Here is a 16,669-nt window from a genome sequence, read left to right as displayed (position 1 = left end):
GATAATATAATACACTCTATTTTGTGTGTGTGTGTGTGTGTGTGTGTGTGTGCATGTGTACTATGCTGTGTTCTGGTCAGAATAAATACAAACATGTACATTTTAAACACATAGGATTTGTAAATTTATCCAGTTAGCAAGTAACTATAAACTGAAGACTCAAAGGTACATGGCCGTGAGTGATTGTTTGTGTTGTTGTTGTTGTTGTTGTTGTTGTTGTTGTTGTTGAGACTGGATTTTTCTATGCAGCCTGGATTTTTCGTGGCTGTCCTAGAACCAGTTCTGTAGACCAGGCTGGCCTCAAATTCACAGAAATCCTCCTGCCTGTTCCTCCTAAGTATGGGCCATCACTGCCTGGCTAACACTTTTCAAAGGAATCACAGCAGCCCTGTAACTCCAGTGCTTGGGAGACAGAGGCAAGAGGATTATGAGCATGAGGCAAGCCTGGGCTACACAGAGAGCTTCAGGACAGCCTAGCTGGGTTGCATAATAAGACCCTTGACTCAGAAAAAGAGAGAGAGCGATGGTGGGGTAGGGAAGTGGGGAGGAGGAGCAGGAGGAAGAAGAGAGGAGGAAGAAGGAAGAAGAGGGGAAGTGAGGGAGAGGCAGGATAAAGGGCTCAGCAGTTAAGAGCACTTGTTACTCTTGCAGAGGGCCTGGGTTGGAGTCAGAATATCCACATGATGGCTCACAACTGTAACTGCTGTCCCAGGGGCATGCTGTCCTGTGCCCTCTTCTAGCTTCCATGGGCACTGCTTGTGCACGGTGCATGCAGGCAAAACAACCATACAGAGGAAACAAAGTTTTAAATGTTTTTAAAACGGGAAGAGGCATAGAAGGAGAAAGGATGGGGGGGGGGAGAGAAAGAGGATGACGGTGGGAGGAGTTTGGAAGGGTCCCTGAGGCCTGAGGCCACAGTGTAGCCTAGAGCTTCAGCCTCACACAGGGTGGTCATGATGACATCATACCTTCAGATCAGTAAACAGAGCGAGGTGCTCAGAAATGGATCCCTCTTCTGGTCCACTGAGTCTAGGTAAAGGTTGCAGATCACCTGGATGGGGAGAGTAAACTTTTCCCGGCAACCATGCGTCATCATGTGTCACAGTAAGAAACTGAATCAAAACAGGCCACAGAGATGAACAGACTAGCCAGAGGTGGGGACACAGGTGAGGAAAGCCAGGGCCAGGAACCTTGCTCATTTGTATTCAGAGAGAGTCCTGAGCTTTCAGAATATGCACTGTGAGTGGAGTGGCCAGGCCTCTGATCCAGATATATAAAAACAAACAACACCTGGCGGAGAGGAAACAGGCTCAGGACCCACAGCCAAATCACAGCATGCACTCTTGCTTAGCCTGTGCTAAGAAGAGTCCCAGGATGGTACAGTGCACAAAGCCACAAGGAAGAGGCCCCAGGGAAAGAGGAGCCAAGGAAGGAGAAGGGAAGACCGACCGGTGTCCTCATTGCTTTACCCATTGCTGTGACAAAGGGCCTGCCTGAGAAAGGCCACCTGAGGATGGAAGGCTTTGCCTTGGCTCACAGTTAGAGGGTGCAGTCCGTCATGATGGGTGTGTGGCAGTAGCATGAACGTGTGGTCGCATTGCACCTGCCGTCAAGTAGAGAGCAATGAGTAAATACTTAGCTTGCTCTCCTCTTTTGATTCGTCTTGGCATCCCCTCCCTTGGGATAGTGCTGCCCACTTTGGGGTGGGTATCTCAATCTTACTTCATCTAGTCTAGAAACTTCCTCACAGACATGCCCTGTCTGTCTGCTGGGTGATTCTAGGCTCTCGAGTTGACGGCCAGTACTAACTATCATAACGGAAGGGAAGGAAACAGGGCCAGTTCATCAGGAAGGCAGCATCTTTAGTGGCCTACAGTGAGCTAGCCCCACCCATGTCAATCATTTAGTCAAGAAAACGCCTTGTTAGGCTAGGGGCAATCTGATGGAGGCATTTTCTCCACTGAAGGTTCTCTTCCCAGATAACTCTAGCTTGTATCAAACTTACCAAAACAGAAACAAAAAACATATAGCTGGTTTGGAACACCTACTGCCAGAAGATGCTAGAGCCCTGGTAATACTGTGGTTAATAAGGAGAACAGTCCTCTCTCCCAGAAGTCCCGGCACTGGGCGGGGGTGGGGTGGGGTGGGGGGGCGGGGGGGGTGGGGGGAGGAGCTCACATGATGACATACAACTGGATTGAAGCTACAGAGGAAGAAATTAAAGCTTCGAGAAGGCTTTATGTGAAAATAAATCTTCACAGCCTGAGAGGGAGAAGGAGAAGACACAGACAAACCATAGGAGGGTGTTGTTGGCCTGGGAGAAACAGCTTAAAACAGGAAAGGCTTAGTTTGACTAATGGTGTCTGGCTTCGGAGAACATGGTGAGCCAGAGAACACGGTGGGAGCTTATCATAGTGGGGCAGGGATGGATGCCTGAGCTCACTGGCAGTTGTTCTTGGCCCATTTCATTCCATCTGGCCCTGCCTATGGGATGACGCCACCACACTGACACCAGGTCTGCCCCTTTAGCTGGCTCTCACAGAAAGGTGGTGGCATAGCCAAGGTACTTCACTAGCCTGGATGCTTCTCAGTCCAGTTAGTTGACAATCAACATTGCTCATCACTGACATTCACTCAAATCTCATCCGAGCTGAAAATGGTTCCTCTCTCATGGTTAGGGAACTATGAGAAGGTAGCCTACAGAATGGAGAAAGCATTCACCAGCCAGGTGTCTGACAGATGGCCATATCCTGAATGTGCGTTCATCTTTTGTTTTGTTGAGCACTAAGGAGCTCCGTGCTGCTCAGGCTGGCCTCCAACTCCTGGACTTGAGGAGTTCTCTTTTTTCCACCTCTCCAGAAGCAGAGACTACAGTGCACACCATGGTACCCAGCTCTAAATGTATTCTTTGTTAACCTAGGGGGCCAAGGAGATGGCCCGGTTGGTAAAGGGGTGTTTGCTACACCTTGTGAGGACCTGAGTTCAATTCCCAGCATTCCCATTAAAAGGTGGGCATAGTGGTACATGCCTGTAATCCTCGTGGTGAGGTAACAGGCAGGAGGGTCCCTGGAACTTACTGGGCAGCTAGTCTGGCCAAATTGAGCTCTGGGTTCAATGAAAGATCCTCTATCAAAAACTAAGGTAGAACAGGACAGTGGTGGCCACGCCTTTAATCCCAGCACGTGGGAGGCAGAGGAAGGCAGATTTCTGAGTTCAAGGCCAACCTGGTCTACAGAGTGAGTTCCAAGACAGCCAGGGCTACACAGAGAAACCATGCCTTTAAAAAAAAAAAAAAAAAAAAAAAAAAACAGAAAAAATAAAAAGAGCCCACACCTTTAATTTTAGCACTCAAGAGCAGAGACACGTAGATAGAGCTCTTTGGGTTAGAGGCCAGCCTAGTCTACAGAGTGAGTTTCAACCAGGGCCACACAGAAAAATCCTGTCTCAAAACAAACAAACAACACACACATGTACACACACACACACACACACACACACACACGCACACACACACACAATAAAGGAGAAAAGTTTTAGGTTTTGTATATCTCAAATTTGAGAAACTATATGTAAGTACAATCATTTATATAAAATTCTCTAGTCCTGGCTGTCTTCAAATTCACAGAGATTTGCCTGCCTCTATAGAACTGCTTTTTCATCTTATTTTTTATTATTTTTCATTCTGTGTCTGTGTGTGGGTATTTGCATCTGAGTTCTTGTGCCTGCAGAGCCAAAGGTGTCAGATCCTCTGTGGCTGGAGTTACAGTGCTGTGTGCCATCTGATGTGGGTGCGAAGGATCAAACTCAGCAACTCCACAACAGTGTGGTGGTTTGAATAGGAACGGCCCCTATAGGCTCACGGGTTTGGATACTGGCCCATAGGGAGAGGCACTACTAGGAGGTGTGGCCTTGTTAGAGTGGTCTGTTGGAGGAAATGTGTCACTAAGGGGTGGGCTTTGAGGTTACAGAAACTCAAGCCAGTTTGGCTTCCTGCTGCCTGCAGATCTGGATGTAGAACTCTCAGCTCCTTCTCCAGCACCACGCCTGCCTGCAGGCTGCCATCCTTCCCACCGATGGACCAAACCTCTGAAGCTGTAAGCCAGCCCCAATTAAATGTTTTTCTTTATAAGAGTTGCCATAATCAGGTGTCTCTTCACAGCAATAGAACACTGACTAAGACAAGCAGTAAAGTGCTCTTAATGACAGAGCCATGTCCTCTTCTTACAGCATTCTTAAATATTGCATTGGAAATGAGGGCATTCAATTATAGGTACAAAAAGAAGCAAACAATCAGAAGAACTGTGAAGAAGAGAAATGTCTTAGTTACTGCCCTATGGCTGTGAAAAGACACCACGACCTGGGTAACTCTTATGGAAGAATGCATTTAGTCAGGGGCTTCCTTGCTGTTTTAGAGGGTAGTCCGTGATCATCACAGTGGGAGGCAGACAGACATGGTGCTGAAGCAGCAGCTGAGCGCTTTACATCCTGATCTGTAGGAAGCAGCACTGGGCCTAAGCCCACCCCCAGTGACATATTTCCTCCAACAAAGTCATACCTGCTCCAACAGGCCACATCTCTTAATCCTTTTCAAAAAGTTCCACTAACTGGAAACCAACATCCAAATGTCTGAACCTCTAGGGGCCATTCTCATTTAGATCACCTCAGGAAGCTGGGAGAGAAGAAACAGAAGAGGCCTCCTGGTAAAGACAGGTCTTAAAGGAGCAGGCGGAGCTCATCCCAGTAATGGGGAAGAAGAGCCGATCCTGTGTCATTGCTACCCTGCCTAAGCACTTGGCCTACCCCAGGAACAAGCAGGAGTGTCTGACTGACCTTGCCAATGAGTCAGATGCCATCATCAACCAGCAACTGAGTTACAAAACAACAGCAGCAACAACAAAAGCCACACTTGGTGGCACAACACCTCTAATTCCAGTGCTCAGAGGCAGGTAGAGTTCTATGAGTTCAAGATCTACATGCCAAGTCCAGGCCAGCCAGGGCTACAAATCGATCTCTGACTACAAGAACAACAAATCTCATACTGTTTGAAGCATTGGGATTTTGTGTTGGACAGCACTCACAGCTTCAGGAACAGGTGTAACCCAGGTTAGCTCCATGCTAGCACACGGTACACAGAAGTGTGAGGCAGCCGTTTAGAGAAGGCATGAGGGAGAGAGAAACAAGTGTCACCTGGACCCCAGGGAGGATGCTCTGGCAGTCAGAGTCACGCAGAGGCATGCGCAGTGACTTTGGTTCAGTGACTCAATTATTGAGCAGCTCCTTTTCCTGTGTGATTATGCATCCGGGTGAAGCTTTTCCTTCCGAGTTATTCAGAATTCTCTCTCTCTCCTTCCTCAGGCACAGTTACATAACAGCTGTTGGTAATTCAGCACTTTCCCACCAGCCAGGATGCCACATCTGAAATGGCTGCATCTCTTGCAGGCATCCCTTCAGTAGAATCATTAGATTTTTGCAGAGCAAATTATTCCTCTCACCACACTAGAGCCCTGGAGCCTCAGACTGACTGAAGAGGCAGAAGGCATACGGGTAAAAAGGTCTCCTGTGGTCACATGGAAGCAAGGCGGAACACCATGCCTCTCGGTCACCAGAAGAACCATGCAGTTCCTCTGGGAGAATTGGCCTCAGATTGACTGTCAGGAAAATTTGGGGTGTGTGGTTTGTCTGGTTTTTCTAAGTCCAAACCCAGGTCCTGACCGACTCTGGTGGGTGAGCACACACCCCTCTTTTCGTGTGGGGGTGACGATGAGCCCTTCCTTCTCCTCTTCCCTGCCCTGCTTTCTCTCCCTGCCCAGAGCAGCTAAAATTAAGTCTGGCAAAAAGTCTGCTGAGACTTTAAGAAAATGTTGCCATAGAAGGGCAACTGAGGACCACCAACTTTAAATTGTTTCTGCCCATGGATTGGCCCTCTTTAGACCCTGTAGGTATTCCTGCGGGTGTCTAAGAGCTTTGAAGGTCCTTGAAGAGGACAGTGTGATAGAACAATATTTCATGTCTTTTCCTACTGCTCCATCGCTATCTTTCTGAGAAATGTGTTTTCTTGCCAAGTAAAAAATCCATGACCATAAATTTGATTTCACCAGCTTATTACATAGAAATGCTTACATTTCAGGCCATGCATCCAGTGTTGAGGGAACAGTGGGCGCAGGAGCTGGGTGGGCGCAGTTTCTGTTCTCTTATCACTTTGTAGGGAACACAGCCCCTGCCTCTGTCTCCTGCCCATGTTTGTCTTCCCAGATCAGCTCATCAGGATGCAAGGTGACAGTGATGATCAGGAAGGGCCCAGAAAGGGGGCACTGGAGAGATGACTCAGCAGATAAAAGGGTACACTGTTCTTTCAGAGGACCCTGAGTCAGCTCCCAACACACACATGGTTGCTGACAACCTTCCTCAAATCCTCTTCTGGGAAATCCACCTGCAGACACAGACACCAGGTGCACTCATAGTGCACATACACATTTTAAGGCAAAACTCATAAAATAAAAATAAGCTTTAAAAAAGAGTATGAGATTTTTAAAAACATTACCGACATCACCACAAGAACAAGGCGGCAAAATCTGAACTGTGAGACTAGTCAACACTTACCCAGTTATCACCAACCTTGATCTTTTGCGCTAACAGAAGGTTTAGGTACACTTGCAAGATACACTGGAGTCATGTGTCTTTAATGGAAGCTGGATCCTCGTGTACTGCTAACCAGTGCCACAGCCATGGAGTAACCCAGTCCGCTGTTCGTCAAATGTTAAACATGAAGTAGCCAGTAGAATATGACCCAGCAACTCTATTCCTGGGTATTTAACCTCCCAAAATGAAAATTCATGTCCACAGAGACATATGAGCATGAATGTTTATAACAGCCAAAAGGTGGGAACCACCTAAACGAAAAGTTCATCGGCTGAGGGATGATGGTCTAGGTGTGATATCTGCACGGTGGGAGATTATTCAACAACAACAAAGGAAATTTCAGAAAGCATCAACAAAAGACAGCACTACAGATAACCCCTTGAGTCTGACCTCTGGGTAGGGACCATAGAGATAAAAGTGGATTAGCCCCACGTGGAAGTGAGCAGGCAGCAAGACGTAAGGTAGTGGATGTGCAGTCTCCCTTTGGCATGGTGAAAAGATGTAAACTTGGTTGCCGGACTCTCAATACACGGAAAACCACTGCACTACAGGGTGAGCTGTTTTTCCCAATAAATACATTTATTAATCCCAATTGTCATTTCTATGAGTGTGTCATCTTAGAAACATGAAATCAATGTATGACCCTTAGAAATGGCTTTAATTTCACTTAGTACAATTCCTAAGAAACTTGTCCAAATTTTATTTGAGACAAGGTCTCACCGTGTAACTCTGGCTGGCATGGACCTCATTATGTAGACCAGGCTGGTCTAGAACTGGTAGAGATCCACCTACCTTTGCCTCCTAACTGCTAAGATCAAAGATGTGCATTACCATGCCCGGTTTGCCCAAGTTTTTGTACAAATGATTGGTGGACCTTTTAAAGTTTTAGCATGATGTGCCATGCATAGATGGTTTGCTGTATTTTAACCAGTCAGCCATCGAATGGTATCTGTAATTCCCAGTTGAGGCTCTAGAAAAGCAGCTGCTGTGAACATCATCCTTGTATAGCTTTTGGTGTGTCCGTTGTTGCCCTGGGGTAAATACTCAGGAAAACACCCGATGTGTAACTGTGCAGCTTCAGAGGAAACCGGCAAGGTGGTTTTCTGAGCACTCTTTTATTCTGGATTTTTTCAAATTTATTTTTAATTAGGTGCACATGTGTGCAGGTCTTTCTGTGATCTGTGCACATGCATGCAGATGCCCTCAGAGGCCAGAGGTGTCAGATCCCCTGGAGCCAGAATTACAGGCAGCTGTGAGCTGCCTGACTTGAGAACTCAGGTCTTCTGCAGATGGGCTGCAAGCATTCTTAACTGCCAAGCTGTGTCTCCATCCCTCTCTGTTTTTCATCCCCACCAGCAGTGCAGACGGGTTCTGTTTCGTTCCATCCTCACCAGCACTGGACCCTATTTCAGTGTTTACTTCATTCTAATGGGTGTGTTTTGACAGCACGTGCAGTGGATTTGTATGCCCCTCTTCTGTGTACTTATTGCCAGCTCTGTCCCACCCAATCCTGGTGAATTGTCTCTCCATTCCTTCTGTCTGCGTCCCGACCAGCTTTTCTGGGTTTTCAGCATCCTTTTATATTCAAGACACTAGTCATTTGTTGACTATGTGGTTTGCAAATATTTTCTCCCACTTTGTAGGTTTAATTTATCAAATTTTCCCTCTTATGGAGAATGTTTTCCATCTGAGCCTCTTTGCTTAATCCTAGGTCCCAAAGATCTTCTCAATTGTTTTCCTAAAAGGTTCACATTTTGAGACCATGACCCAGTTTGAGATAATTGTTGAATAACATTGGGATAGTTTGGGTTGTCCTCTTTTGTTTGCTCTGATGGTTGATAACCAGCGCCCACTGGTAGTTAGGAGTGCACCTTCTTGCAGTTATCAAAGCTTAGGTTCACGTATTTGCTTGGATGCATTCCTGGTGTGCTGTTGGCAATTATATCTGTTTCTCCGATAAACACAACACTGATTACTGCAACTATACTGTAAGCTTAAAAAAAAAAAAAAGATTTGCTTTGGTTGGTTGGGTTTTTTGAGAGAGAGTCATCTTGTCTTCTTTTGCAGGTGGGGCTGTTGAAACAGGGTTTAATTGGGGTAACCCTGGCTGTCCTGGAGCTAGCTCTGTAGACCAGACTGTTCTTGTACTCACAAAGATCCGCCTGCTCCTGCCTCCCCAGTGCTGGGATGAAAGGCATGCTCCACCACACCCAGCCTGCTTTTATTGTTTGGTAATTTGTGTGTATTATGTCTCTCTCTATGGATTTGAGCCGCAGAGGCCAGAAGGCCCCGAGCCTGGGGTTGCAGGCAGATAAACTCCAGGGATGTGGGTGCAGGAGAGTGCTGGGTCCTCAGCCACTGAGCCCTCTCTCCAGTCCTCACTGCAGGCTTTAACAGTATGAACTGGGACCCCTCCCACTTCAGTCTAGATATTTCAAAGCTTGCGCCTTCCAGTGTGCGCTTTAAAATCAGCTTATCTGTGTCTACGAAACAGAATTCCTGGGATTTTGACAGGAATTGAAAGAAACCCAGCGATGACCTTGGTGGCTAACTGACATTATGCTAGATCTTCCAACCCCTGAATGTGGGGCACCCCTCCCCCTTGATTACCTCTGCATCCACCTCACGAACTGTGCAGTTTTTAGATATAAACTCTTTATGTAGCTTCCTGTGTTTAATATATTACCTTTCCTTGCCGAGATGGTAAACAGCATTTTGATACCAGCTTCCACACATTTGTTTTTATTATATCAGATGCAGTGTCTTGATCCTATGATCTTGCTGATCTTCCTGATTGTAGGAGTTTTGTTTGTTTCCAATCTTTGGGATTTTATACATGAATAGCCTACAATTTGGATGGTTTCGTTTCTTTCTTCCCAAGTAGTGTTTTAATATTTTAATTTATTCTTCTTTGAGAACTTTATACATGCATACAATATGTTTTTTAAAGAATTTTTGTATTTTATGTGTTTGCCTGTATGTATATATGTATACCATCTGCACGCAGTACCTGTGAAAGCCAGAGGGGGCATCAGATCCCTGGAACTGGAGTTCCAGACAGCTGTGTGATGCCATGTGGGTGCAGCAAGTGCTCCTAACCACTGAACCACCCCCCAACATACAATGTACTTTGACCATACTCCACCCTCCCCTCCTCCTACTCCTCCCTCATCCCCCACCCACATTCTTCCCCCAACCTCAAACCCTCTTTTCCAATCTGCCTTTTATCCCTGGCTCTTGGTTGGGTAAGACAGAGCTCTGAAACTGTGCTCCTAAACTTAGAACTGTTCAGGTTTTTTTTTTTTTTTCACTACAAAGCATGACAAACTGCATTTTTTTTTATCACAAAACATCTTAACAAAACTTTTTTGGACACTTTAGATTTAGGAATTGACCCAGCAGCTAAGGCTACTAAAGAGGTTTCTACTTCCTGCTTCTGGGCTTGTAAAATTGACAAGTTCCCTCCCAGGCCGGTAGCCAGGCAGGTGCTGGCCATCGGCAGGCAGCCTCCGGGCCCTTCCCGGCAGCAGACGGCTGCCAGCCTTGCGGCCTGCCAACCGGAGTTGGTGATAGGGAAGTCTCAGATACCCAAGTCCAGGGTGACGGGCGTGCCCGGGGCCAGATTTAAATTGTGTGAACTTCTGGCAGCAAGCTGCGGCGGTGAGGAAAGAGCTAGCTGAGAACGGAGGAAGCCAGTTAAGAGATCCGCCGCGGGGGGGGGGGGGGGGGGGGAGTGGCGAGTGCACGAAAGCGCGGGCGAAGCGCGGCCCCGAAGGCGGCCTCTCCTTTTAAGGGAGCGGTTCGCCGCCGGTGCGGGGCCCCAAGAGGGAGGCGCGCACCCGCCGAGGGTGCCCATGGACCCACACCTGCGCGAGGACGCGCGTGTCCGCTGGCGCACGCGGACGGCGAAGCACTGGGGCCGCCGCTCCCCCTTCCCACGCTTGCTTGCTCGCGGGCCGTACCAAAGGCGCAGGGGGGAGCAGAGCGTGCCATCGCGGCCCACCTGCGGCTGCCCGGCCTGGGCGGGGACGCGCTCCACCCTGGCCTGCCGCGCGCTCCCGCCGCCGCCGCGCGCGCCCCCCGCCACTGCAGGCCCCTCCTCCCGATGCGAGAAGCCCGAGCGCCGCGGCCCATGCTGATCGGTGTCCTCCTCCTCCTCCCCCTCAGGCGGTGCTGGCGGCGGCCCCGGGACCCGCGGAAGCCGGCATGCTGGAGAAGCTGGAGTTCCAGGAGGAAGGTGAGTGCGCGACCCGCGCCCTGCGCTGCCGGCGGCGGGCATCGGGACTGCAGCCCACTCCGGGGAAACACCGGGCTCCCGGGATGCAGCCCGGTTCCCGGGGACGCAGTCCCGCTCTGAGGAAAGCACCCGGCCTCGGGGAAGCAGCCGGGTTCCTGGGGATGCAGCCCTGTTCTGGGGTTGCAGCCTGGTTCTGGGGATGGAGCCTGGTTCCCGGGGACACAGCCTCGCTCCGGGGATGCAGTCCGGTTCTCAGGGAAGCAGTCTGGCTCCGGGAAATGCAGCTCTGCTCCAAGGGACGCAGCCGGGTTCTGGGGGACGCAGTCCCGATCCCGGGAGCGGCCGCCCGCGCGCTCCAAGGGACGGCCCTTTTGTCCTCCGCACCCGAACTCGAGCGAGAGTCAGGTGTCATGCAGCCCTAATTGTGCATGTCACCGCGCGCCCCGAGGATACCCTGGAATCATATGGACAGCCCATGCCTTCAAATAACAAACCGGTTCCCTTATCTGTATTTGTGGAAATACCTCCAGTAGGGTGTGTCTCCCTTCCCTCCTCCCCCTCAAATGGGTAAAGTTAAATCGGCAAACCCGAAGTGGCTCACTGAACTGGTTTGAGACCAAGCGACCCCCTCACACTTGACCATTCTGTCTCCTCTCCTGCCCTATTTTTAAATAATATCTGCTTACAGGTAAATAGCCCGGATCTTATTTTGAGGCTGCTAACATTTAAACGGGGAAGTCGAAAACGAACTTTATATAGATGCATGACCATTTGAAGACGATAAAAGGCCTTATGCAGCCTCCTGTACTTCCATGATTTATTTGGAAGCTGTTCCTTTTTCCAAGAGTACTGACAAAAAAAATGAAGGGCCTGGAACAAAGAATGCGCTGTGTGGGTGCTGTCCCTTGTGCCAACTTTACTTTAATACCCCTGTTCATTGATGTTCAGGCAATTACTTAAGTAAGCATGCTCAGCCAGCTGGGGAGTGCTACCCTGATAGCATTAGGCCTGTTGTAGCTTCGCTGTAGCACTTCAGATGTGTTGGCCTAAAGATAACGCATCTATAGAAATGTCTTCCTTATTAACAAATGGTGCACTTCAGAATTTTCCTGAGCTTTGTTTGTGGTTTGTCCTGTCAAAAGATAAGTCTGTGTCTTCATTTGGATGCACCTCCTAGTCCCTCGGTGTTCCTATATTGCACAGCAGGTAGTGGCTTCGGGCTGCCCGGTTTGTGTTATGGGATGTCTAAACCTGTAGAGACTGAAGTGAGACCTCCCAGAGTGGAGCTTTATGTGGGAGAACCCAGACTCACATCCGCAGCCATCTCTTACTTGGCTGGCAGGCCCCCAGACAAGTGGCGTGAGTTCTCTGCTTTGAGGGTTCCGTGAGATCACCTGCACCGTGGCGTTCAGTGAGAACCCGTAGTCAGTGCTTTGTAAATGTGACTTTCATTAAGTGCCATTAGCCAAAATCCAGACTCTAAAAGGCTTTTATTGGTGAATCTTAACATGGGGATTCCGCTTAGTATAGATTTCGTGGCTTTTCTCTTTCCTTGAGATTCATATTATGTGCATTTCTCAAAGTTCGCTGTGTGCCCACTCTTCACCCCTGGATAGCCTGCGAACGTGCAGTGTGAGAGCAAGCATGTTAAAAATAAAAAATGTTGAAAAGGAGCGCCCCCTTTCACCCAACTATTTTTATCTGTGTTACTGGCATTACTTTTAAGCTGAACCTCACAAATAACCCTGTCAAATGTTTCTAGAGTTCTAAGAAGGCAGAATATTAAACATTTACTGTGAAGCTGAACTGGAAGAGGGAGTGGTGCTGGCGGAATCATCCAGAACAGCGCTTTGTTCCCCTGGAACTTTAAGTTGTTCATTCATCTGAAATTCAGAAAAGCTACTTGTTTGAAGGGGAGAAAGAAGTTGCAACAGTGAGATATCACACCTTGACGCATCCCGGGAGCTGGTGCTAGCCCTCCACAGAGTAGGTCCGGACTGAGTATGCCCCGTTTACCCTTGGGTAACCTTCCTTCTTACCCAGTTAGTATCTTCAATTACACATCTGGAGGCATGACCTAGAGATGAACATTTGTTATTCAGAGACGTACATGATGACTGGTAGTGCTGTGCCAAAGCTGTTTTTCTATTTTCTGATAAATTTCAACTCTGTTCCAGTCATCGGAAGGTTCAAAGGTATTAGTAAAGCTGGAGGAAAGAAGAGGGGAGGGAGGAAGGCTGGCACAGCAGGGTCGGGGCCAGTGTAACCCTGAGCTATGAGAGGTGAGGGAGGGGGCCTGGCACAGCAGGGTCAGGGCCAGTGTTACCCTGAGCTATGAGAGGTGAGGGAGGGGGCCTGGCACAGCAGGGTCGGGGCCAGTGTTACCCTGAGCTATGAGAGGTGAGGGAGGGGGGCTGGCACAGCAGGGTCGGGGCCAGTGTAACCCTGAGCTATGAGAGGTGAGGGAGGGGGGCTGGCACAGCAGGGTCGGGGCCAGTGTTACCCTGAGCTATGAGAGGTGAGGGAGGGGGCCTGGCACAGCAGGGTCAGGGCCAGTGTTACCCTGAGCTATGAGAGGTGAGGGAGGGGGGCTGGCACAGCAGGGTCGGGGCCAGTGTAACCCTGAGCTATGAGAGGTGAGGGAGGGGGGCTGGCACAGCAGGGTCGGGGCCAGTGTAACCCTGAGCTATGAGAGGTGAGGGAGGGGGCCTGGCACAGCAGGGTCAGGGCCAGTGTTACCCTGAGCTATGAGAGGTGAGGGAGGGGGCCTGGCACAGCAGGGTCGGGGCCAGTGTTACCCTGAGCTATGATTTGGGAGCTTCCCCAGTCACTGCTCTCCTGGCTGCATCAGCTAGGCTTCCATCTTCTCAGTGCCTTTCTGAGCCCCCAGTGCTTTCTGCTGCCCAGCCCTGGTGTGCCTTCTCTCTGTTGTTTCACAGGCTTCCCTTTAAAGAGTGAGGCTCCAGGTCATGGGTCTTCAGATGCAGCAAGAGCGTGCATCCATCATCTCAGGCTTTGCATTAGCCACCCAGTTTGGCCCCCCCCCCCCTTGCAAGACAACAGCCCAAGGCCAAACATAGTAGTAGGGCTGGAATCCAAGAAAACGGATTTGTGAAATGGGGCGGCCTTGGCTCCCAGACGCAGCACAGCAAGCCTGCTCCTCTTGGTGCTCGGCCTGTCAATCACCCACCCTTTCTGCATCCTGCCCATCTTGCCACAGCTACAAGGTGCACCCCGCATCTCATCTTTTCTCTGAAGCTGCCCGACTGTGTGCCTGTCCCTCGTCCCCCTGTTCTGCTCTGCTGGTGTCTCCCTCTAACCCCAGCGGCCACCTTAAATGTCCATACTTGCTTTATATGCCCTGAGAATTCAGTGGTCTGATGAGCGCAAAGCCGTGAGACCAGAACATCTCCAGGGCCATCGCTTTATGGGTTTAAGCTCTGGGGCCTGTCACATCATTTTCCTGTTTGTGTTTATCTATCCTAATTGCCTTGAATTTATTTCTTGGCCAGGTGTGAACCTGGACATACTCTCGACTGCTATAAAGATCATCCCCCTGCAGTTGCATGCCCCGCAGTTCAGCCTGCCAGAACCCCTACTATTCACCAGCTTGGATGCTCTCGTAGGCTTGAGGTCCATTCCTGGCTCCCAGCCTGTTGTCCCCACAGTCTAGACCTGTAGAGAGGTTCAGGGTTAAGGTGACTTGCGGCAGTGGTGTTCCCCATCTGCCCTTGCTGATTGGTTTCTCCTCACCTTCGTCATCTGTCCCAACACCAGCACCCTGGGTTCCCTCCCGCCCTCACGGTTCTCCATGGGCAGATTCCAGACCTCACTCACACAGTCTTACTGTGGGAAGCCGGGCTAACTGAGTCCAGGGTGATCAGAAATAAGGAAGGAGCTGGTGCGTGATAGCTCACATGGTTACGTTTGCTGCTCCAGCGTGGTGTTGTAGTTTGCTTCCTGCCTCTGTAACAAACCCCATGACCAAAAGCAACTTAGGGAGAAAGGATCTCTCACCCCACAGCTTGTAGTTCATCATGAAGGAAAGTCAGGGCAGGAGCCTGGATGCGGGAGCTGAGGCAGAGGCCATGGAATGATGCCACTTACTGGCTTGCTCCCCATGACTCGCTCTGCCTGCTTTCTTGTATCACCTGAGAAGCAAGGATACAGGCAGGGGCCCAGAAAAGGCTCCACCCACAGCAGGCTGGCCCTCCCACATTTATCACTAACTGAGAAAATACCCCCACAGACTTGCCTAAAGGCCAGTATGATAGAGGTATTTTCTCAATTTAGGTTCCCTCTTCCCAGGTAACTCCAGCTGGTGTCAGGTAGCCAAAAAAAAAAAAAAAAAAAAAAAAACAAAAAACAAAACAAAAAACTAGACAGCAAAAAATGCAGATCTAAACTCAATCCCCAGCACCCACATATAAAAATCTGGTAATATATAATCATGGTAATATAGGTTTGTAATCCCTGCACACTGGGGAAGCGTAGACAGGCAGATCTCTGGAGCTTACTGGCCAACCAGACGAGATGAATTGCCAAGATTCACTGTAAGAGCCTATCTCAAAAACTAAGGTGGAGAGCAATGGAAAAAGACATCCAGTAGCCACCTCTGGCCCTTACCCATACATGCACCCAAACATGCATGCTTACATGAATGTGCGCGCGCGCACACACACACACAGAGCGTGTGAGAGAGAAATCGCGAGCACCAGAGCGAGCAGGGACCACTCTGGGAAAGTAAAACATCTCGGAGCTCAGGCCCTGGCGTGTGAAGACTTGGCTGCCTTTCCTTGGGTAATCAATCCACAGAGCTCCTGAAGCTTTGTTTTAGTATTGCTATCACTATGGGTTGTATCTGCCAAACACAGGCCTGGCGCTTGGTAACCACTTGCTTGCTTTCCATTCCTCCTTGGAAGTCAGACTCCAGAGCATCCAATAACCAGTGTACCAAAAAAAAAAAAAAAAAAAAAAAAAAAAAAAAAAAAAAAGGGGGAAAGAAAACAAACAAAAAACTGTGCCCACTATTCTTACCTGGTGGGAGGGAATTGCCTAAAGGGAGTGAAGATGGGTTCTCTGTGGAGATGGCACACCTTGGGCACTGCAGCAGTCTGGCCCTCCGTGGCGTCACCATACATGAACAGGTGCACAGTTTCTATGTGGTATTAAATTTTCATGAGGATGGAGAATCCAGGGAGGCACTGAGAGCCTATGAAGCCTTTCCTTCTCCCTAGAATCTCGGGGCTTTTAAAAGTGAGCCTCTGCAGAGTCAGCCTGCCGGTTTGTTGGCTGTGACATGAGGGGTGCTGACCTCTGGTGGTAGACATGTCAAAGTGACAGGTTCAGAAGGTCTGTCTGTGCTCTCTGAACTCTGACCTTCTCTGGCTGAGTTTATAGGCCAGGGATAAATTGATTCTTGACCACAAGAATAATTAAGATTGTATGAAATATCTGTAGTAGAAAACTTCCTGCCTAGCTTACCCTGTATTTAACATATTGCCACATGTTTTAGTATATCCAAAGTCAGGTTCAAACATATCCTAACGGTGTCCTAGGCTTAAGAAGGTACAGGAGTTGTCCTGTGGACTGTGCTTTGGAAGGTGTCTGCACCCCAGAAGTTTCTGGAATGAAATTTTAGTCCCCGTGTAACGTGGAAAGGAGATGTATCGTCTCCCAGGTATTGATTGGTTCTTCCTAGGCATCCTGGAAAGGATGAAGCCAGCCTCCCCGCTGTCTGGCTTCTTCTCTGTCCATAGAGCCACACCCTCTTGTACCGGCTGCTGTGTGATG

At 49.2% G+C, this 16,669-nt stretch overlaps 1 protein-coding gene and 1 long non-coding RNA gene across 12 annotated transcripts in view; one reads left to right on the top strand and one right to left on the bottom strand.

Moving 5' to 3' along the window:
- The window catches only part of Prkag2 (protein kinase, AMP-activated, gamma 2 non-catalytic subunit), a 243,548-nt gene that overhangs the window by 187,084 nt on the left and 39,795 nt on the right, over positions 1 to 16,669 (top strand). For 9 of the 11 annotated variants that reach the window (XR_880821.3, XR_389738.4, NM_145401.2 and 6 more), the window contains one exon: positions 10,807 to 10,876. Coding sequence is in view for 9 of the 11 variants with exons in the window: in NM_145401.2 (NP_663376.2) it covers positions 10,807 to 10,876 (70 nt within the window). In the remaining 2 variants the exon portion in view is untranslated. Of the gene's footprint in view, positions 1 to 10,689; positions 10,877 to 16,669 lie in introns of those variants that run through there. The other 2 variants (NM_001170556.1, NM_001170555.1) reach the window with 1 other exon arrangement.
- Positions 12,350 to 16,630, bottom strand: Prkag2os1 (protein kinase, AMP-activated, gamma 2 non-catalytic subunit, opposite strand 1). Its single transcript, NR_040684.1, has 7 exons — positions 16,361 to 16,630; positions 15,914 to 16,034; positions 14,714 to 14,842; positions 14,483 to 14,551; positions 12,916 to 13,083; positions 12,671 to 12,759; positions 12,350 to 12,493 (listed from the first exon to the last, which is right to left on the bottom strand). It is a non-coding gene; the product is annotated as a protein kinase, AMP-activated, gamma 2 non-catalytic subunit, opposite strand 1 (long non-coding RNA).

The sequence above is a fragment of the Mus musculus genome, chromosome 5 (assembly GCF_000001635.26).
Source record: "Mus musculus strain C57BL/6J chromosome 5, GRCm38.p6 C57BL/6J".
NCBI lineage: Eukaryota > Metazoa > Chordata > Mammalia > Rodentia > Muridae > Mus > Mus musculus.
This window is presented reverse-complemented; position numbering and strand designations above follow the sequence as displayed.